The sequence below is a fragment of the Rhinolophus sinicus genome, linkage group LG10 (genome assembly GCF_036562045.2).
Source record: "Rhinolophus sinicus isolate RSC01 linkage group LG10, ASM3656204v1, whole genome shotgun sequence".
Taxonomy (NCBI): Eukaryota; Metazoa; Chordata; class Mammalia; order Chiroptera; family Rhinolophidae; genus Rhinolophus; species Rhinolophus sinicus.
In genome coordinates, this window is record NC_133759.1 from 92116643 (window position 1) to 92140086 (window position 23444).

General features: G+C 44.9%; 1 protein-coding gene across 1 annotated transcript in view; it reads left to right on the forward strand.

Annotated features, from left to right (window-relative positions):
• The window catches only part of GALNT10 (polypeptide N-acetylgalactosaminyltransferase 10), a 177469-nt gene that overhangs the window by 71650 nt on the left and 82375 nt on the right, over window positions 1–23444 (forward strand). Inside the window, exons 2-3 of the mRNA XM_019750401.2 lie at window positions 8809–8911; window positions 11438–11576. Coding sequence (XP_019605960.2) covers window positions 8809–8911; window positions 11438–11576 — 242 coding nt within the window. The remainder of the gene's footprint in view (window positions 1–8808; window positions 8912–11437; window positions 11577–23444) is intronic.

The following is a 23444-nucleotide window of genomic DNA, read 5'->3' on the forward strand; positions in this document are numbered from 1 at the left end:
ACTTTCTCAAGGAAAGGGTACTAGTTGCAATTCTTCTTTTAGAATGGAAGAGAAACGTTACTATACCGTAGGTTCGATTTGCCCTTTAGATAAGTGACATTACAAAGTATCTTGGCTTTTTTTTTCTCTGCTGTTTAAAAGAAGTCTTTTAATGAACCTTAAGTAGCAAATGACCTTTTCTAGAGCCATCTGTACAAAACAGGGGTTGAATTAGATGGGTGGAATGGTTCTGTCCTTGGAAGTACAGCAGGTCCTCAAATAGCGTGGTTTCGTTCAATGTTATTTCAGTATAATATTGATGAGGAAAGCCATGGCTCTGTAGCATTTGCACGTTCTCCCCACGTCTGCCTGGGTTTTCTCTAGGTCCTCCGGTTTCCTCCACATCCCAAAGCGATGCATGTTGGGTGCGTTGGTTTGTCTAGAGTGTCCCAGACTGAGTGAGTGTGGGTGTGAGTGTGAGTGTCCCTGCGATGGAAGGGCGTCCTGTGCAGTGTTGGTTCCCTCCTTGTGCCCTGAACTGCTGGGATAGGCTCCAGCCACCCATGGCCCTGAACTGGAGTAAGCAGGTTGGACAATAGTGATCTTACTTGTTTTTATTAATCTTTCTTCAATGTATGTATAGCTCACATGTATTCCAATGTTTAATATTAGAAGTGTTTGGGATATTTATTTAGAAGGTGATGTTTTTGTGATCAGAAATATGCTGTAGGAATTTAATCCTTATCAATCTCAGTTAGCCTATGGTAACATTGGTGTCAGTATACAATCATTTCACTTACACTCAGAATTTCTAAGAACCTCTTGATGTTCAGTGAGGACGCACAGTACAGGACCAGCTTGTGTTTTTTATTGATCAGCCTTTTTAAACAATGGTTCCTATCTGTAAATGACCTCGCCCTCTTAGGGAATGAGGCCTCATCCAGATTTCAGATTCCAACCTGGTGTCGAGATGATGGAGTCACTGAACAAGGACAGTGGACATGCCCGGTTGCCGGGAGAGACAGCAGGACTTGCCCGACAGGCCCAGCAGACTTGGGCAGCCAGCCTTGTGGCTGCGGGGTTGCTGTGTCTCCATCTCCTCCCCAGCGGTACCCTTAGGCTTGGCTGTCTGTTTTCTCTTACAGCTTGGTGCTGGCTGTAGTGACAGGTAGGCTTTCCCAGAACAGCAGCCTGCTGGGTAGGCGCTGGGGTTAGGTCAGCGCCATGTGAATCTGACTTACAGAATGCCAGCCTTCAAAGAGGGAGCATTTCTTCTGAATGAAAACAGAACCGTCTTTCTCCCTGCATCTCTCACAGAAAGAGGAGGATTATGAGATGAATAGGTAGTAACATATTTTACTCTTGGAGCTCTACTCCAGCCTGTTCCTTGCTCGAACACTTTCTGTGGCTCCCACCTGCCAAACAGCTCAAATATGAAGCCCTTGGATTTTGGTCCCGACTTCCTGCCCTCATTGCTCGTGACTCTTTTGTGGCCCCCTCACTCCAGCCAGATCAGGCTCCTTACCATTAAGTAAACATGCCCCTTACTTTCCAACCTCGATTTCTGTGTCCAAGCTTTCCCTCCAGCTGGATTCTGTCACTTGATTGCTAACGGTCAAAATCCCACCCATCTTTTCAGGCAGCTCGCTAAGACTCTGCTTCTACAGGAATTCTGCCCTGATCATCCCAGGTAGAAGTTAATCTTTGGCTCTTGTAAATACCTATAGAACGTATCTGTACAACTTTCAAGGTACTTACTTATGGTATAGTGTTGTGTGTGTTTTCCTTTCTGATATACTTGTCCCCTGTCCATGATTTTTGTTGAGGCCAGGAACTAGCTTATTTATCTTTGTCTCGTGGCAATTCTTTGGACATAGTAGGTCCTCCATTCATCCACGAAGCCATCCTCATTTGTGGGATGAACGAATCAATCAATCAAAACAATCCAGTTTATGTCCTCAAAACTCGTGAAGCAAGTACATTTATCTAAGTATTTAAACTCCGGTACTTAAAGTAACTGCGCTTTTGGCTAAATTAAGTCCTAAGTCTTTGAAGTATAACCTTGAAGGCAGCCTTGAAGAGAGTGCTTTGCTGTGTGTGTGTGTGTGTGTGTGTGTGTGTGTGTGTGTGTGTGTGTGATTAGAATAATCCATTTAGCAGAGAAATAAATGTCTGCCGTTGTATAGAGTCTTTTAAACCTCAAAGCAAAGTCATTCCAGGGCCTTTGTAGGGTTAGTGAGAGGATGGTCGGGGGCAGGGCAGCCATCCTAAAATTTGGCAGAATCTGGTTTGTAATGTGTCCTCAGACACTGATGAAGCAGATGACCTCTTCAGTTTTCCTGTCAGCATTGCCCTTTTACAGCGCACAGCTCTTTTCCCATGATTTTGAAGACACTCGCCAGCTCGGCCAGACTCAAGTGTCCTCTGTGAGCAGGGGTTGCCCCGTCTGCAGTGTCGGAATTAGAGCGTGCACATTATCAGATCTTTCTTCTTGGGCAGACTACAGTTGGCTTGCTGCCCCACCTTTCTTCCCTCCCTCCAAAGGGGGCCAGGCACGCTAAATAGTGATTAAACAAAAGATTAAAATTCCATTTGTGTGTGTGAGTGTGTGGCTGTTTGAACACTAATCGATTCTGCCGTGGAATGTTAAGTAAAAGCACGCAGATACCAGAAGCAGTTATTTAGCGGAGCCGTCAGATCCGTTTCCAGTTTATCATTTACTGCAATTTCCACAGTAATTCTGCCAGCCTCCTCCACCAACTCTCCCCCACCTCTCTTGCCACGCTCTTTCCCAACCTCTTTGCTTCCTGTAGCAAAAAAGACATCTGCAACCCGAGGGGAGGAAAAGTAACAGAAGATGGTTGCTGAAGGAAAATAATCACAACTTTTATAGACAAATCTTGGCGTCTGTGGAATTAAAGAAATTTAAAATTACTTCTGGATTAAGAATCCAGACGTGCTTTTGTGGACAATATTAAATGATTGTTATTGCATAAGAATTGCTGTCTTTTGCGAAGCATTGTTCGAGCCTTTCTTGTTGCTAAAGGTTTTGTGGCATTTGTTTCCGTTGTGTTATAGAATGCCGCTACGTATTCACGAAGCACTTCTTCCTTTCCTGATGAACACTGGGTTTCCGCAGGAGCGTATGACCTCCTGTTAATGAGGAGACTCTAAATCCTGTTATCAGCCATAGCCAGTTGAGTTGGCTCAGGTGTTAAATAAGTTGCCTCTGCAGAGCTCCTGTTCCCCTAACAGGGCCATCACAAACATCACATCATAAGCTTTCTCTAAAAATAATGTGTTAGTAGCAGCACTCCTTTCCTGAGACGGCCTAGCTTTGTGCCAGACACTGAGCCGGATGCTTTGTGTCCGTTAGTTCGGTTCATCCCCCCAACAACCCTCAGGTAATAATCTGTTAGTTTCCCCTATTTATGAGTCAAGGCAACGGGGGTCCCAGGAAGTGAAAGCTAGGATTCTCCACCTCTGGAACAAGAATGTTCTGAGTCATTATACTAGACTATTGCCCCACTGACGTGCAGTCCTTTATTCAGCTGATATTTACTGAGGGCCTCAGGTGAGTCAGGTATTGGCCTAGGAATGCACGGTGAACAATCAAAACAGACATGCCCCTGTCTTCAGGAAGCTCACAGGCTATCCCAGGGAGAGAACAACCAGGTCTGGTTTGGTTTTGGAGGATGACAAGCTATGGCATTTAGGGCAAGTCTGTTCTACTCTGTTAGTCTCAGAGTTCATGTCTGTAAAATGAGGCAACTGGATTTGGACAAGTGGTTTTTCACCTTTATCATGAATCAGAATTATATGGAGGATATGTTGAAAAACACATTTTCCTACCCTCCTACCCCCAGATACTTTGATTTAGTAGGTTCAGGGCGGGGCCCAGGAATTCACATCTATGGTGAGGGTCCAGAGCTCACCCACCTATGAGAGAGATGAGAGAGACTGACTGGCTGTAAAGTCCAGTAGTGCCTCCACGGGTCTGTCTTGTCACGCCCCTGTCCCCAGTGCCTGGTGTACAGTAGGTCTCAATAAATACTTGGTGATGTTTTGAATGATCTAAGGGGTTTCCATGGATGGATCGAAAAAACTCATGAACCACCTGAAATTAACCGCAGTCTTTGTTAAGGTTTATGGATAGGCTTCTAAGGGCCCTTTGGACACCATAGGCTCTGCAATTTTAGGATTGAAACAATGTGGGGACAGAGCCCCAGAAAGCACTTTCCAGGCTCTCGGCCTCAAGTAGAAAGGTGCTGGCTCAGGTAGTAAATGGCCATCAACTGTGATTGGATGGCCATCAGCTGTGGCCAGTTGGCTGTCAGCTGTAACCAGTGAGCCATTGGCCACTAATATAACTGCCATGGCTACACTAGCAGAAAATGGGGCCTAGCAAGAAGATGGGGGCTGAGCCTGCAAGCGGTGCAGTGAGGGTTGCGAACAGTGTGGCTCCTGCTTCCTGTGTCTCCAACCCAGCCACCAGCGAGAATATAGTGGTATAACTCCCCTACCTATGGCTCTGTGGGTGTTCCTTTTTGGCCTCACCATGTCCTGCGTTCTTATGTGGGGAGCGGGAGCTGAGACCCCGCAGGCCGCCCCGCACGACAAACAAGTTTTCTCTCCTACCCAAAGCTCAGACCTATGATTGGAAATTGTTTTAATGTATGTAGTAAAATTTGAGTCCTGTATCAAGGCAATTTGGTGCAAAGATGTCAATTTACAATCGATTGTTAAGATCCGACAGAGCATCACCACATTCTCTGTGTCGATCGTGAAAGTACTCTGGATATACTGTTGGTGGTTTTCCTCTGTTCACCGGAAAGCACTCTTTGGGCAGGGAGTGCTGTCTCCATTTCCAAGGTGGGAAAATTGAGGTTCCTGTGCGTCTTGTCACCTGTCCAAGGTCACACCACAAGGGTTCTCTCTACTGCAAACTAGCCTGGGAGTTGAAGAACGGGGCTCTTATCCTCTTGCCTGCTTGTGTGGCCTTGGTTGAGTAAGTTGGCCCCTTTAGGCCTCAGTTACTCAAGAGGGGACAAACGGTCTCTGAGCAGCTGCTTAGCTTTGCTATTTGGGGACTTTCTAGTAATTACATACGTCGACGTACAGAACTCCCTGTGTCAGCAAGCTCTGCCGTCCTCCTAGTTTAGGGAAGATGTGAGGACTAATGAGACCACCCAAACCAGCACAGTCATCTCTGCGGACCATTCCAGAGGGATGTGTTAGGTGGGTGCAAAAGTAATTGCGGCTTTTGCAATTATTTTTAACGTGTTAAACCGCAATTACTTTTGCACCCACCTAATACCACTTCCACTGCCTTAAGGCAAAGGCAGCGGAGGTGGTAGACGCCATGGGTGTCAAACTCCCAGGATTTTGGAACCTTAATTGTCTATCCTGTTAGTTCAGGAATTCACTGTTCATCCTGAGAAAAAAGATTCAAGAACTTGACTTCTACGAGGTTGTAACTGTGAAATACAGCCCAGTGCCCCTTCCCGGTAGCATGGAAAGACTTTCTAAAGGATATGGAGGAAACAGTGCCCTTCATGGACTCTTAGACTCTTAAATGTCCTTTAAAGGTCGCCTAACCCTTTCTATTCAAAGTGTGCTTCGTGGGTCAGCAGCATCAGCGTCACCTGAGAGCTTGTTAGAAATGCAGAATCTCAGGCCCCACCTAGAGCTACTGAATCAGAATCTCATGTAACAAGATCCCCACATATTCTACTGCACGTGAAGTTTGAGGGGGGCATTGGCCCTAACACCGCCCTTGACTCCCCTCCTTACCATCCCGATGAGCAGCTGAGTGTCCTGTTTCCAGCCTCCCCTAACATCGTGTGGTCCTGTTTCATCCTAGCGCCCATCCGACTCTTGGAATTTCTTCTCTACCTTAAGCTGGCCCCTCAGTCATTCAGTAACTTCTGCCATTAGCACTCACTCTAGCCTCAGGACCGCACAGAACAAGATAAATACTTCTGTCTCCCTCACGGTTTATCTCCTAGTTCTCAGACAACCGTAGTTTCTAATCCTCCATCCAGGAAGAGCTGATCAGCTTTGTGGTGAGATCACCTAATCTCATCCAGCTTCCTCACTCATCCTGTGTGTTGCAGCACATTGTAAGCTCACTGGGGCCAGGCAGGTAACAGGAATGAGCGGTGAGAGCCAAGTGCAGTACAGTAAGGAATGGTGGGGACTGTGGCAAACTGGAGAGGCCTGCCCTGTCTAAGCAGGGCAGCTGTTGTGCTCCGCCCGGCAGAGGGGCTGAGGGAACTCAGTCTGAGCGCCATGTTTTCAAGAGAAGCCAAAAGTCTTGATAGGACAACAGAAAATCTCCTTATTTATTTCACACTGACAATTAAAAAAGGAAAAAAACATCAAAAGCCACCAGGTTGTAATTTGCCAGTGACCGGGCCGCAGGTGTTTGCGGTGATAACTGTGGTGATAATTGCCTGCTTAGCGCAGATAGAATTGCCCGGGTTTGGTCTGACCAGCGCAGAGCAGGCATGGTTGTGGCCTCCTTCATCCCAGGCCAGTGGTTCTCAAACTTGAGTTTGCATTAGAATCCATTGGAGGACTTGTTAAAATACAGATCCGAGGGCCCCACCCCCCAGAGGTTCTGCTTCTGGAGGCCTGGGACAGGGCCCCGGAATGAGCATTTCTAACAAGTTCCCAGGTGGTGAGGGTGGTGCTGTTTCAGGGACCACACTTTGAAAACCACTTTAGATTGGTACCTTCCATTAAGGCATCCTCTTTAGTTCCACCAGTGGCCTCAAGTAACCAACTGAAGTTCCCAATCTTTGGGCAGCAGAAAAGCAAGAAGGACTTGGGAGAGAGGGCTGGAGAAAAGATTACCAAACAGCTCATGATCAATCAATCCTGACATCGAGACTCGGAGAATTTATCCTGGGCAGGTCTCTAACCCACCCCAAGCCTCAGTTTCCCTCTCTGTGAAATAGCCAAGTGGTCCTAGCGCTGTTTCCAGGTGTATTTGTTCGCTTGTTTAGAGATTTGGTTGTCAGTTTGTTTTTTTGCAAAGAAGCTGTTTAAATTGAAGTCCCACATGGAACCCCAGTACAGAAAACAGACGCATTGGTGGTCTGATGGAAGGGGGGCTCACACTCCTACTCTCAACAACCCCCACCCCCAACCCCAGGCAGCACTGAGGTGTCTCCTGTACAGATGTAGCTCAACACACTTGAACTCCTCCGAAGGAACTTGCAGCCCAGCTTCTGTGATTTCTGAGAACCCCGAGAACAGTTTGCGGGCACCTGGCCTTTCTTTTCACAGTTTCTTTCCCTCTCTGACCGAGACAGATGGTTTACAAAGGAATGTTATTATCATTTGAGCTGCTATAAGGATACTGAGCTGTTGGGGGAAATCTGCTAACTCAAGAATCAGCCAGAGACTTAATAAACAGGTGTGTGGATGATTTTATTCTGGTGGCTTCATGTTGGTGCTAATGTTCCAGCACTCACCACACATTCAGGGCCGTTGGAGTTAATTACATAGGAAATAGGACTATTGGATTCTGCAAGCCACACTGACTTGTCCTACAGAACAAGTCTGTGGGATTTTTAATGGGCAAGGTGATAGGGAAAGCCGTTCTCATCTACGGGAACGTGGAAGATTGTATGGTGCAGTGTTACCTTGGGGAGAGTCTAACTGAGCCTCAGGGTCAAGCCTTTAGACCTGAATGGGGCGTGGGAAAGCATCTGGCCCCTTCCAGTGACTCCAGACCCTGGACTGCGGGGTCCCTTCCTATGGGCCCACGATGATGGGCTCACCTCCCTGGACACATAATACACATCTTCAGAGCCAGGCCCCTTGGGGCTGCTGTGTAGTCCTGTTTTCTTTCAGCCATCCAATGGCTTATTCATACCTTCCACACAAAATTGCCAAATATTTGCTCTCTGTGAGACTGAGCCCTCCTTGGGACTGTAGAGATGACCAAGACCCCACTTCTACTCCTGTGCGGTGTTCCTTGGGCCAAGCCCACCTCTGCCACTCTCCACCACACCTGGAAGTCTGTGCCCAGGCCCTTTGCCCTGCCTGTCTCTCATTTCTGTTTATCCAAAGTGCACCCCACATGCCCACATGTCCATGGAACTTTCTCCAGTTCTCCCAGGTGGACGTGAACTCCTGTGGCACTTTCTGTGGGCCTCTCATCTAATAGTTACTTATTCTGCCCCATCCAGTATGTAGCCACCAGCCACCTGTGGCTGTTGAGCACTTGAAAGGGATCTGAATTGAGATGAACACAGGTGTGAAATACACACGGGATTTCGAAGACTTAGTACAAAAAGTAAAATAGCTCAATGATTTTTAACATTGTGCGATAAAGTGATTATATTTAAATAGAGTGTATTGGGTTTAATAAAATATATTATCAAAACTAGCCTCACCTATTTCTTTTTATTCCCAGTGTGAATACCAGAAAGTTGAAAGGTACATCTGTGGCTCCCACCTGTGGCCTGCATTATTATGTTTCCGTGGGACAGTGCCACATCTACTGCTTTCTCTCGTGGGTGAAAGGAATGCTTGTCCATTTGGTTTTTTCTCCTGCTGGTTTTTGAGTTCCAAGAGGGTCGACATGGGGTGCCCGTCATCTTTCTGACCTTTGCACACCTGGCTGCTCCATGGCAGGCTGGTCCATGGCAGGCTTAACAGAGGTTTACCAAGGGCATTAATAATAAATGAACAAACGATGGCAGACATCCAATCAATACCAAAAGCCCCCTTAGGCAGTGTAAATTCTGGGTCTCTGTTATTAAACTTATGTTCCCTTTTCTTTTTCATAGTATTTGTCTTTTTTTTTTTTTTAAGGGATCACACAATCAGCCAAAGAAGATATTTTTCTTGGGAGATGGGCAAAAGCTGAAGGACTGGCACGACAAAGAAGCCATCAGAAGGGATGCTCAGCGTGTAGGTACGGACAGCGGCCTCGGCCACGGGCGGTCCCCTGGAGAGTGTACGCATGCGTGTGTGTGCGTGCACGTGTGCACGTGTGTGCATGTGTGTGTTTCACGGGGTATCAGGACCTTGTGTTAACTCCATCTGCCACCATCCCTTCCCCTGATTCTGGAATTCCCATCTTCACCTGTGAGCTGACCCCTTCTTTTCTCCTCTGACATCACCACGTCCATTGCCTTTAGGAATTTGTCCAGCCACCTTTATTGGGCAATAGCAAATGTCTCCCCTTTATGGGATATGTTACCACTAAAATGAGGATGAATAAAAATCAGCCAGCATTTACTGAATGTCTATGGTGAGCGAGGCCCATGCCCACACTTTGCACATTTTCTTGGTGCATCCCCAAATCAGCCTCATGGCCCATTTGACGAGACAGGACCTGCAGCTCAGAGACATGGGATACTCTGCCCACAGTCACTCAGTGAGAAAGAGGAAGGCTTGGGGTTTGAACCCAGGTCTGGAGGGCAGAGTTGATCCCTACCCAGCACTGTAGCCATGAGTTTGAATGAATTTAGTGAGCTTCAGCTGAAGTTTTCTTTGGCTCATTAGTCTTTGGAGTAGCTCTTGTTGCACTGAGGAGTTGGGAAGAGTTGGGGAGGCGGAGATACATGAATGGTGCTGAGAGTCATTTCTAGAGAGGCCAGACTAGGAGTCAGGAAAGCAGCTCTGATACCACTTATCAGCCATGTGACCATCAGATAAATTCTCCGTGAGCCTGTTTCCCCATCTGTTAGTGGGGCTCATGCTTCTTGTTTTGACAACCTCAGCGTGTTGGTATGAAGAAGCTTTACACTGTCAAGAACTGTAGAAATATAAGGGATTGGTATTTTATTCATTTTTATCTCAGTTAAAGGTATCCACCACTATTGATTTTTTTCAAAATTACATTATGACAAAACCAGATTACAACAAGCCTATGAATAGAGCTGAAATGATAACTGAAGTCCAGGGAACTCTAAAGACATGACATGCATTTTTTCTGTATGCCAGTGATTTAAAATGAAAGGTTGGGAGGGGGGTGCTGCTTAAATTAAGAAAGGAGACATTTGAAAAGAGCTGATTTGCCAGACAATTATACGAGAATTATTAGAGCACTGGGCAAACTAGCAAAAAAAAGAGTAAGCGTTGGAGAAATGATTCAGAATAATGACCAGTGCTATGTACCAGGCACCTCGCCCTGCATTGCCTTCCTAATCACCACACTGAACCTTCTTACCCCAATTACTGCAAAGACCAAGACATAGGCAGGCCAAAAGCAGGTCCAAGAGAACCTGGGAGTGGCCAGGCTGGGCTGTGAACTCCCCGCTGCCCATCTCCAGGGCCTGCAATCTGAATCATCCCCTGTACTGCCTTCCTGAGGCTTCCCTGCCTGAGAGAGACGCTTCTGCCCTTCGGTGTCTGCTTGCTGCATTTGTGTGCCTTGCAGAATCTTGCAGAGCGTCCTCTCCCTCCTCTGGCTGGAGTAGCCACAGCCCTTTTTGGGCTCAGCCTCTCAGCTGGCACCTTCCCATCAAGCTGTATGGTCAGCATTTACTTTGCAAACTACGCAGGGCGTTGCTCAGACCACAAGCTTCAGAAAATGAGGGGATTTCTAACCAACTGGTTTGATTGCCATTTCTTTAAGAACCTCGCCCATGGCGAGTTCTTGAGCTATTATTACAGGAGTTGTTGCAGACATTCCCACTCACCATCTGCATCTTGGGAACCCAGAGAATAATTTCCGGGAGCATCAGGAACTCTCCCCAGATGGATCGTCCAGAGGGAGGGAAGAATAGCCCTTTACCCACCCAATGCGTGACCCACAGCAACACTTTTCAGGCAATCCTTGCCTTGGGTAGGCAGATCTTAATTTGTTTGCTGGCTTAAACAATTCAGTGCATCTTTTATAATTTGTAGCAGTTTTTGATTTACATATAAAGTTACCCTGCCTCAAGAGTAATCACAATATTTCCTCACATTTATATAGTTGTACAGTTTACAAAAAGCTTTCATGTATACAGCATTCCATTTGACTCTGTCAACATGCTGTGGGTAGCAGAGGGGCCCCAGCTCCTAGTTCAGAGAGGTAGTGTGGCTGGGCTGAGTTGATCCGCTCATATGTGGCTGACCGGGCCAGGTGATGGGCCTCCTCAATCAGGAGTGTTTGGGGCTGGTAGTGTGCAGGGAGCATGGGCTTTGCAGCCCTCACACCTGGTTTTATAACTCTTCTGAGTCCCTGTTTATCCACCTACAGGTTAAGGGTTCTAATGTCCACTCTGCAGATTTGCTGTGGAGACTACACGAGAATGAAGTCTGTGAAGTGTGTGACTCCCATGACTGAATAAATGCTCATTCCCCGCCCCTCTGTCCAGTTTCCCCCGCAAATCTGGACGTACACTTGGTAGCCAATCATAAAGGTTTATCTTTGTGGTTGGACCACATTTTTCATCCTTCTTTCCCCCTCTATTCAGTTAGCAACATTGACTTTGCTCTTTGCCCGTAGGAAACGGGGAACAGGGGAGACCTTACCCCATGACTGACGCTGACAGAGTGGATCAGGCGTACCGAGAAAATGGCTTCAACATCTACGTCAGTGATAAAATCTCCCTGAATCGCTCTCTCCCTGATATTCGGCACCCTAAGTAAGTGTAACATCGCTCATCTTCTGGGATGTAAGGATTTTGCTCTTAGCACTTGTTGAGAATTAATTAAAGAAACAGGTACAAGAAGCGCTGCTGGAGAGGAGTCCCTCCTGTTACCGAGGGCCTTTGTGCGACGGTTCCTGTGATCAGATGCTCCTAGGATGTACATGGTGAGGCAGAGGGACGCTGATGTGGCCCCAGAAGAGCCAGTCTCCTACCTCTGTTCGGTGGTGGAACATGGAACCTCTACGTTTCCTTTGAGCGCTGGCCCGCAGGGATGTTCAGGCCCCAGTTAGAAGACCTTTTCAGTGACAGTTCCAACCCTCACTCTCTCCACTTTCTACCTGTGACATGCTTATTTCTTTTTTTTAATCTTTATTTTAGCTCTCCTGTGTATCTGTGTATTTATGTCTTTGTTATAAGCTATCTCAAATCATTTGAGAGAGGACATATTGTAACAATTATAAAGATAACAGTGGCAGCTGACATTCTTTGAACAGGCCAGGCCCTTTCTTTGCATCATCTCAGGTTCCTGTGAGATGAGGCCTGAAGGATGCCCATTTTATAGATAAGGAAACTAAGGGTTATAGGCGTGTCATAACTCCCATAAGGCCACAAGGTGACTAAGGAGCTGAGCCAGGCCTTAGGTTTCAGTTCAGCCAAATGTTCTATTCTGGACCTGAAGCCATCCTGCCTCCTGGACGTTTTCAGTAGGGTTTTTGTGATGGTCACGGTGATTTCTTAGGAGAGCAGTTGTTCTTAAAGCTGATGTGCATTAGAATTAGCAGAGGGGCTATTGGAACACAGGACATTGTGCTTCACCCCCATAATTCCTGATTCAGTAGATCTGGGTTAGGGCCTAAGAGCTTGCATTACAAACAGGCTCCCACATGGAGCTCGTGCGGCTTGTCTGGGGTCCACAATTTGGGAACCACTGCAAGTGGATTTCAAAATGGCTTCTACACGAAGGCAGTACTGAGTAGCATTGGAGGATAAAGTATTTTGTTCAGGGACTAAAAGTAGAGCCCAAGAAACGATAATGAGAGCTAACACTTACCAGGTGCTTACTGTATGCCAGGCATTGATATAAGCCAGTGGTTCTCCAAGTGTGGTTCCAAAACCAGTGACATCAGCATCCCTTAGGAGCTTGTTGGGCATGTAGATTTCTCAAGTTCCAGCCCAGGTCAACCACATGAGAGGCTCTGGGGAGGGGCCCTGCACTCGGCGTTTTAACAAGCCCTCCAGACGATTCTGGTCCATGCTTACGTTTTAGAACTGCTGTTAACTCAGCCAAACTTTCCAAAAAACCCAGTGGGGTAGGTACCTTTATTATCACCATTTTACAGATGGGAAATGGAGGCACAGAAAGGGTAAATAATTTGCACCAGATGACACAGCTGGTAAGAGGGGGCACCAGAAATTGAATGCAGGGATTCTGCCTCTGGAATCTGTTACTAATCTCTGAGCTGTAAGGTGTTTTCACCTGTAAGAACTGAGATGGTAGACTACAATAATCAAGAACTAATCATGATGGCATTTTTGGCTACTCCCCGGATGCTTTCAGCCCCATTACATCTGTCAGTTGTTGCACCAGTGCTTTTGAGCGAGGCGGACTATCCCCATCTCCACTTTGTGGAGGAGGACGCCACACTGCTGCAGGGCGCACTGCGTGTCCAGGGCTGGGCCATGTTCCTGATGATGGCTTGCAGCGAGGGGAGGGAACAGGCCCTGGGTGTGCCTGTCTGTGGGGTTTGCAATTTGTTTCATGGTCTTCACTGTCGAGCCTGAGATTTTTTTTTCATCTAAGTCCGAGAATGTAGTTCAGATATTACTGATGTTTCTGGATTCAGAACTGCGACCTGACGCTGAGGGTCAGAAACTCAATTTATGTGTTTAGCCCCTTGCAGAGTTCAGAATTCTACACTAATATCATCTTTCGCGGTCTAGGAAAGAAGTGCATCTGGGAGCTTTTTACTCTCACCTCAGCTGCTATTCTGTGGTTCTGTGGGCTCTGACTGTGCCTGGGGTGGTTTGGAAAAAAATGCAAAGGCCAGGATGGCACCCAAGCCACTGGAATCTCAATCTCTGGGGATGCGGCCTGGGTCTTTGAATTTTCTAAAATCTTCCAAAGTGATTCTCACGTATAAGGAGGGTTGAGAACTGCTGGTATGAAATAAGGAATATTTTTATCATGAGAGAGAGAAGCTGGGTGGGTCACAGCTTTTATCCATCTATGTATCTGTTCATTCACTAAATACACAAATAATGGTCGTGTGTGTGCCAAGCCCTGTGCCCGACACCAGAGCACAGTGAGAAATGAGCCATCTTGCTGCTTTGTGCAGGGCTGGGACAGATGGCGTAAGGAAGGCATTACACTGCAGCAGAGAAGACCAGTAACAATGGTAAGCAGAGTGCTTGGAACCTCCCAGGACACCCGCACTCCACACCAGCCTTTGCGGGAAGACATGGCAGGTGGAGAACTGCTTGGGCAGAGACTTGCCAGCCAAGACGATGCACATTCTTCAGCTTATGAGTTACAAGGATGAGTCTTTCAGCTGGTTAGAAGAGGAGCCGGGATGGGGGTCTGGCCCCTTTGTCTCCCAGTGCAGTGCCCTTTCCTGACAGCCCAGAAAAAGAAAGAGCTTCTTAATCCAGGAGTTCTGTGGTCCACGAAGAGAATTCAGGAAGGTCTGTAAACTTGGATGAGAAAAACATGGCTTTTTAAAATTATTATTAACCTCTCACTGAAATGCGGTGTTCCCTCCAGTTATGAATGTAGGCACCAAAGCCCCTGTGATGCAGTCACCAAAAGAAATCATGTGCTTTCTCATCACTTTAGAGATAGCTTGAAATGTTGTGGGCACTCATCACCACTTTGAAATGAAGGTAGTTTTTAGAACCAGCACTAGATCCCGTTGTTTAATGTGTTCCCAAAGAAGCACATTTATTACTGCATTTTGATTTTTTAAAATTGTTTTCTAACGATATTTCAGTCCTAAATAGTTTACAATCTCATATATTTTGTTTTCTGAAGTATAATCTTTGCTCTCAGAAGTATCCATGCATTTTACCAGCCTTGCAGAGGGGTCCATCGATAAGGTGAGGAACCCCTGTCCTGGACGGATGTGAACTGAGTCTAAGCCACAGGCTCCTGTTACCAGCCCACCCGCCCAGCCAGCATCCAAGTTTCAGTGAAAGATTGGGGCTAAATCCAGTGCTCCTGACACTCCCCTTTTTTAGAATCCCCAGTTGTGGAAGCTGACTTTTCAGAAATGAGTTGACAGATGTCTTGAAGAGCCTTTTTTTTTTTTATCCCAGGGGGGAAACTTTCCTGCAGTTTGACAGCAGAAATGTGTGAATAAATTAGAGCCGTTGAGCCGCTCCTTCCCTCCGGTTTCTTTTAGCTTAAACAACTTCCCCAGCAGGAGCTGAGGTTTATGTTTGCCTTTTATTCCTTCGAACTGAATTTTGGCAACAGGATGTCAAGAAGAGGATTGAGGGGCTGTTTGTTTGTGCCAGCTGCATTTGCTTCCACCAGAAGCTGCACTGGGGAACGTGCAGCCACCGAGAACGGAAGCTAGGAACTTGGGCCTCACTTGCTGGGCGTGCATGTGGGAGGCAGCCAGCTGGCTCTGAGGAGGCCTGCCCTCTGCACTTCCTGCCAAGGGAGCAAAACAGACGCTGGCTGGTGGGCTGGCCCACTTTCCCTGCTACTCAGGGGGCCCTGCTGGGCTGTTTGACAGCTGCACATGGAGGCCCCACAGCGCTGATGGCAGCGGAGCCGCAGCTGCTAAAGCGGCCTGGGTCTGAAGGTTCCTGTGCACGCCCCTTTGCTGGGTGATCAGTTGTTCCCATGCAAAGATTGTCCATCGTGGCAAAGAAAGTGGTCTACCGTCCTGACCTGCTCTCTGCAGTCCATGGCTTTAGTTTCCAGTAATGAATGAACCTGAATGGAGTCTTTGTGGCAATAAAAGATCCAGGCCTACCTAGAATCCTGGTTCCGTGCTCCTTTTTGCTTTTACCTTTTTGTTAAATTAACACGGTTAATTTATGGTATGTGCTGAATTTCCTCAAAAGAACTTACAACCTCATATTATTAGAATTGGCCAGTACCCTATGAAGCACCTTTACTTCCCCAACAGTTTGCAAAAACAACAATGGAGGGAGTTACACTCTGTTACCTTTGAGAAGCATTTATTGAACATATACTCTGAAAAAAAAAGACAATTTGAAAAAGCACAAGACATTAAAGCCAACCATATTTGTAGCAGTAATAATAATAATATCTGTGCTTTAATATGAATGTACACATAGACATTAAAAATGCTATTTAGGACCCAAGATGGAGTAACAGGGACCAGATTTACTCCCCTGCCTGAAACAACTGGGGGAGAAAAAAAAAGACACTGGAAGTGAAGGGCAGTAATCCCTAAGAGGTGGGAGACAAATGAGGAGAGTCCTCCAGTTGCCTGAGCTAATTGCCTTGAGACAGTTTTCAGGCTATGGTGCAGGGCGGGGGGAACCCAGGTTGAGCCCCAGGACTTCCTGAGTTGAGTTGATGGAGCTGAGCGTCCAGGGAAAACAAAGAGCAAAAAGTTCACAGGACAAGATACTGAAGAAGAGAGAGCTGCATGGAGATTGAGCTACCGAGGTCTGTGGATGGTCCCTTTGAGTATGCAGCAGATCACCGATGAGCTCCTTCCTATGTGAAAGCTACCTGAGGCTGGGAAAGAGATCATCCAAAAGGATTAGAGGGAACAGTGCCACGCTCTCACACAGTGCCACGAACAGTGCCTCTTCCCACAACTCAGACTGGAAAACCTTGTGATTTGTAGCTCATGGAAAATTGGGTAGAGGACTTGAAGAGTTTTGCCTCAGTGGGGACTAATTAGCTCTAGACTGAACAGTGCTCTGGACCAGTCTAAAAAAGCATAAGTTATGACACAAAAGGATCAATGAAACTGTTTCTAAGTAACTTAACTGCATCCCAGGACAAACGTCAAAAATACTTAAAGAAATACAAAAATATTCAGCCCTAACCAAGATAAAATCCAACCAATGATTGTCAGGCATGTAAAGAAGTAGAGAAACGTGGCTTATGATGAGAAAAATACTTAAAACCAACCTAGACTTGACACAGATGTAAGAATTAGCAGAGGACACTAAAGTAGTTACTGTAACTGTATTATTGTTTGTGTTTAAAAAGTTAGAGAAATGGGATTTATAGATGATGTAATACAGAATTGTACACCTGATATCTATGTAATTTTACTAATGATTGTCACCCCAACAAATTAAAAAAAAAAAGTTAGAGACATGAAAGATATGCAAAGACCCAGCTGAACTTCTAGAAGTGAAACCAATAACGTCTAAGATGAAAAATACAGTATGTGGGATTGATGGCAGATTAGATATTGCAAGGGGAAGAAAGATTAGTGAACCTGAAGATATAAGAAGAGAAACTATTCAAAATAAAATACACAGAGAAAAAAGAATTTCAAAAAATAAAGAGTATTAAACTGTGTGACTTTAAGTCCTCGAATATTCATGTAACCAGAGTCCATGAAAGAGAGGAGGAAAATAATGGCCAAAAGTTTTCCAAATTGAATGACAACTTTAAAACCACAGATCCAAGAAGCTCAGTGAAACCCAGTCTCAAGAAACATGAATAAAATAACAAACACCAAGGCACGTCATAATCAAATTACTAAAATCCAGTGATGAAGAGAAAACATTTTAAAGCAGCTAGAGAAATAAAATATGTTGTAGACAGAGAACCAACGGTAAATTGTTTCACTGGAAACAATGTGGGGAAGAACAGTGTAGCATCGTCTTTAAAGTACTGAAAGTAAAAACCCACTCAACCTAGAACTCTGTACCCAATGAAAATATCTTTCAAACATTGGGAAATACTTTTCCGACACATACAAAAAAAGCTGGAAGAGGGAATAAAGAGCAAAAAGGAGAAATTGAAAGCAAGTACCAAAATGATGGAATTTAACCTAACCACATCAATAATCGTGTTAAATGTAAATGCTACAATCATTTCAGTTAAAAGGCAGAGATCATCAGATTAGATAAGAAAGCAAGATCCAACTACATGCTGCCTGTAAGAAACACACTTTAAATATAAAAATACAGATAAATTAAAAGGATAGAAAAGATCTACCATGCTAACACTGGTCAAAAGAAAGCTTGAATGGCTATACGAGTGTATAGATAAAAGATTTCAGAACAAAAACTATTACCAGGGATAAAGGTCATTACATAATAATAAAGGGACTGTTCATCAAGAAGATATAACAACCCTAAATGTTTATGTACCTAATAAGAGAGCTTCAAAATACACGAAGCAAAACCTCACAGAACTGCAAGGAGAAATAGACATAGCCACAATTACAAAATTTCAACATTTCCCTCTCAGTAATTCATAGAACAAGTGGACAGAAAATCAGCAAGGATAATGGTAGACTTGAATAGCAATGTGACTCAATTGACAATTACAGAGCACCCATCAATGGCAGAATACCAGCATACATACATTCTTTTAAACTACTCAGGGAACATTTACCAAGATAGGCCATATTCTGGGCCAGAAAACAAGTGTCCATAAATGTAAAAGGTTTCAAATGATACAAAATATATTCTCTGACCACAGTGGAATGAAATTCAGAAACCAGTAACAAAGCAGTCTCTTAAAATTTCTAACTGTTTGGAAGCTGTGTAACTCACTTATGAATAACAGATGGGTCAAAGAAGAAATCAAAAGGAAAATTAAAGAGTATTTTGAACTGAATGATAATGAAAACAGATTAATATCAGAATTTGTGGGATGTCACTAGAGCAGTACTTATGGGGAAATTTGTAGCATTAAAGGCCTACATTAGAAAAGAATGATCTCAAATTAATGACATCAGCTTCTACTTTAAGAAACTAGAAAAAGAAGAGTAAATTAATAAATAAAGATTTTTTTAAAAGAAATAAAGAAGACTGAAAGAAGAAATAAGAATGATCAAAGCAGGGGTTAGTGAAATGGGTATTAGAAAACCAAGAGAGAAAAATCAATGACACCAAGTTGGTTTATTTGAGATGGTCAATTAAATTGATTAACTTCTAACCAGACTGATGAGAAAGAGATAAGACGCAAATTACCAATGTCAAGAACAAGAGAGGTGACATAACTACAGATGCTGTAACTATTAACAGAATAATAAAGGAATAATCTGAATAATTTTATGCCTATAAATTCAATAACTTAGATGAAATGACAAATTCCTTGAAAAACACAAAGTACCAAAGATCACTCAAGAAGAAATGATTGATTTGAATAGCCATATATCTATTAATACTAAAGAAATTGATATTGTAGTTAAGAACCTTCCCACAAAGAAAACTCCTGTCCCAGATGGGTTTCATTCTCCCACCCCATCCCCACAGTGCTGAGAGGTTTGTCACACCATCCACAGAACAGTGATAGGCTCCGAAGACATACCAGCGAGGTCTGACAATTAAGTTTGCGAACTTTGTTGCAACAACGTTGCTACCTTTTTTTGATATCAGAGGGATTATTCATTATGAATTGTACCCACTGGACAAACAGTTAACCTAGTTTACTATTTGGAAGTGCTGAAAAGCCTGCGTGAAAAAGTTAGTCGATCTGAACTTTTCGCCAACAATTCATGGCTCTTGCGTCACGACAATGCACCAGCTCACACGGCACTGTCTGTGAGGGAGTTTTTAGCCAGGGAACAAATAACTGTGTTGGAACACCCTCCCTACTCACCTGCCCTGGCCCCCAATGACTTCTTTCTTTGCACGAAGAGAAAGGAAATACTGAAAGGAAGACATTTTGATGACATTTGGACATCAAGGGTAATACGACAACAGCTCTGATGGCCATTCCAAAATGAGTTCCAAAATTGCTTTGAAGGGTGGACTAGGTGCTGGCGTTGGTGCATAGCTTCCCAAGGGGAGTACTTTGAAGGTGACCATAGTGATATTCAGCAATGAGGTATGTAGGATGAGTTCGACCTCTTATTGTATACGTATTAGCAGTTTATACCCTTTTATCATAATTGGTGTGGTGGCGTAGAGTAAGCGCGCTTGACTCATTTATAATGGAGTCCTTTGGTATAAGATTAGCACCCCAGAGATGCCCAGATGTGAGTGTTGCAGACTCCCTGGTTTGACAGGTTGTTAGCCAGGCAGTTGTTTGGGGGAGCAGCAGAGGGGTAGAAAGAGGGGCTGGAGCCTGAATGATTTGTGAGCCAGGAAAAGAAAATCAAATGGGCATGTGTCCCTACAATTTATGCTAGGTAAGAACCAACTAACATGCACGTGAACTCATGTGTGGTTTGTGGTTCTTTAATCATTTCTGCAAACAGATGCTTTTTCTAAGTCTTATAGAAATGGATGGTGTGCTATTATAATAACGTTTCTCATTCATCAAGTACTTACAGGGATTGTGCTGAGTATTTTACCAGCCTGGTCTCACTTTGAGGTTTTGTGTAATGATACTTTTTACCCTTTATGTTTTGACAGTATCTTCTCTTTTACAAAAACAGTATCACAGCTCTAGTGATCCCAGCCTCTCTGAAATTGTATCTAATGGGGATCACTAGGTCCATTTTACAGATGCACAAACTGAGCCTGGGAGAAGCTCAGCTCTTTGTTCTGGTTCACACAGCTGGTGTCAGGCAAAGAAGACTCCACATCTGGTCCAAAGGTTTGTACTGCATCCTGCACAGACTGAGACCCATTCTTCACAGAAAAGGAGGGAGACATTTTTAAATTCTCATCATTTGTGTGTGAAGGTTCTTGGACCAGGCATGCGAGCAGTATTAGCTAGATAAATGGATACACCCAACAGACTACTCAGGTTGCATTTCCTTCACCATGCTGAAGGTAATATATGCCTGTCCAGGAGCAGATAAATAGCACTCAGTAAAATTGGTTACAGAGCTGAGTTTGATTGCTAAGTGGTATTGGCCTTGAAAGGGTTTTAAGGAAAAAGAGAAAAATGACTGGAAGATAAAGGCGATTATCAATTCTCTCCCTTCATTAAGATGGTATCAAGGACAGCAGGATGATGAGACAAGCAAGAGCAGCTTAGTTTAGGAGCACTTTTACGTAGAATAGAACATAATTCCCCTCAATTGTAAGCCTCCCTCACGCTTTTTTTGAGGGGAGAAATCAATGGTTCTCTTGAGACACACACCTCTCTCTCTCGCTCTCTCACTCTCTTGCTCTCGCTTTTGCTCTCGCTCTTTCTCTACATCTATTCCTAAATCTGCCCAGGTAGTGAATGATATGAATGGTAACAGTTTAGCTTTCTATAGTTTTTCCTTTGTTTATGCATCTTACATAGACATATAAAGGGGTTTGGGGTTTGGTTTTGCTTTACAAAAATGTGATTGTACTATATGCATTTGATTCTACAAGTGGCTTTGTTCATTTACTAGGTTGTGGTCACATTTCTAATAGCTGTGTAATATTCCACCGGAATATAATCTACTCAACCAGCCTTTCATTGATAGGCAGACAGGTTGTTTCCAGGACTTTGCTTCTGGAAACAGTGGCGAAAACATCCTTGAACATGTATCTTTACATTTTTGTTTCTTCCTTTCTCCACTTGCATGAATCAGCAAGAATATTGATATTAAAGCCCATTTCTTCCTAACGACATTTGCCTGGCAGCTGGCATCTAACTGGGATCTGAGGTGTGGTCCTCATGGTTGTTTCATGCTGGTAACTCCGGGCACCTTGACCTTACACATCATATTCATTAACAGTTCCTCCTGCTTGCCGCTTCCTTCCTGTGTTTCAAGTTGGAGCCAGTGGAGTACATTGCCTGTTATATCTGTAGGAAGACCAGTTTTATTGTGTGGGACAGCTGCGTGAAGAAACTGTTGGATTTTGCTGTGTTCTTTAAAATGTTTTGTTGTTGTTGTTGTTTTTATAACTGTTTTAAAACTAAATATCTGAACAAAGGCGTTTCCAAAATGTGAGTTCAAAGGGGATGAAAGACAACACCAGCAAGATACTGTAACTACTGCTTGTGTCTGACGTCCCTGGGGCAGGTTAGAGGGTGCGCAAAGGGTGATGAAAGGGCAGTGCAGAGGTGCGTGACTGACACTGCTGGACCCTTGTGGTTCTCTTACCTGTCTATTGAGAAGAGGGAAGAGCAGGGGGGTGCGGCTGGCTCTCAGCAAAACCTCTCCTGAATGGAAAAGGACCTTCAGAAAGCTGTCAGCCTTGGCACGTTGTGTCACATTCGTCTTCCGGCTCCTCTGATTCCAGCCGGACTGTGTTAAAGAGAAAGCCCACCCCTGTCTTAGCCCCCAGAGTGGGGTAGCGAAGGGCTGGGGAGCCGATCCCCAGCGGAGGATGGAAGGCTTGTTGTGAGGGTGTGTCAGAGAGGGCCCCAATCTGTGTCTGGGGGCGGGGGCAGGGGCCGGCGCAGCAGGAGTCTTTCCCAGTGTACCCGCTGAGACCCAGTTTCTTCTTCTTGTTCCAAAGCCTGGAGCTATTTATAACTGCCACTCGGCTTCTGGGTGGCTCCAGAGCCCATTGGAAGAATTATAATTTATTACTGCTTATATTATTTGTCTGCCCCGCCCCCCGTTCGACTCTCCGTCCTGTGTGACAAGGACAAGGGCTTGCTTTTCACCGTTGTAGTCCCAGGGCTCAGCATGGTATTTGTCGTATAGCAGGTGCTCCATAAACATTTCTTGAATGGATGCATGACTGAAGGAGTGAGCAAATGAGAAGGTTTTGAGCCCAGAGCTGGCTGAAGCCTGGAGTACCAAGAGGGGGATACATGTCTACAAGAGCAAAACTCTTACTTAGGTTAAGCCTGTTGGAAACCTCACGCCGTTTCCTGGGATGGCCATCCCTGACTATAAGAGAATTGAAGTCAGGACCGTCTGTGCTGTGGGTCCTCCATATTGACCCATCTCCAAGGATAGAGCTAACTACTTTTCCCTCCACATGGCTGTTTTAAATGTACAGTCTCACCTAGTTCTCATGCCATTCTCATGGTGTTGCCATGCCCATGTCACAGATAAGTAAACTGAGGCTCAGCAAGGGCTGGAACCCTGCTCCGGGTCTCACAGCTGCAGAGTAGCAGTCAGGATTTGAACCCAGGTCCAAAGCACTCTTACTCCCTTAGTCCATACAATGTCGGGTTTGTTCAGTTGACTTGCATTTCACTTTGGTCTGTGGGTGGTGTCCCATGCTAGGGAATTAAATGTGTTTTATAGTTCCCTTCAAAATGATTGGGTTGTTCTGTTTCAAAGTGGACACAGAGAGAAGATTTTTGCAACACTTTCCTCTGTTTTTACTTCTTTTCTTTTATATTCTGGTGCTCCAGCATTAAGCCCAGAGGGCACATCTTAAGGGCCAGTATATTACATTTATCTTTGTGTCACAAGAGCTCAGAATCCTTTAGGGAATATTAAATTGGGGTTGCTCAGTGACAAATGAGCTCAGTTGTTTCCCAGTTCGCCCACTGCCTTCCCAAATCCACCGCCGCCGTAGGCCACGTTCTCCTGGTCAGTGAATGAACAAAGTTCTCTTCCTGCAGCAGGAAAGAGAAGTTGTGCCCCTTCAGATCAGAGATAACTCCTGGAAAACAGTAGTTGCTGCCCCTGTCTTTCCGAAGCCAGCATTAGGTCTAAAACAGAATCATTTGACTGAAACGGCTTAGAGGTTATCCAGTTACATCAGCAAGGGTTATTTTAGTTACAAGTGGTAGAAACCTAAGTGAAACTGACCTAAGAGAAGAAAATGTATTGGCTCATGTACTGAAAAGGCCAGGAGCAGACCGTGGCTTCAGCCATAGCTGGATCCAGGTCCCTAAAAAATGCC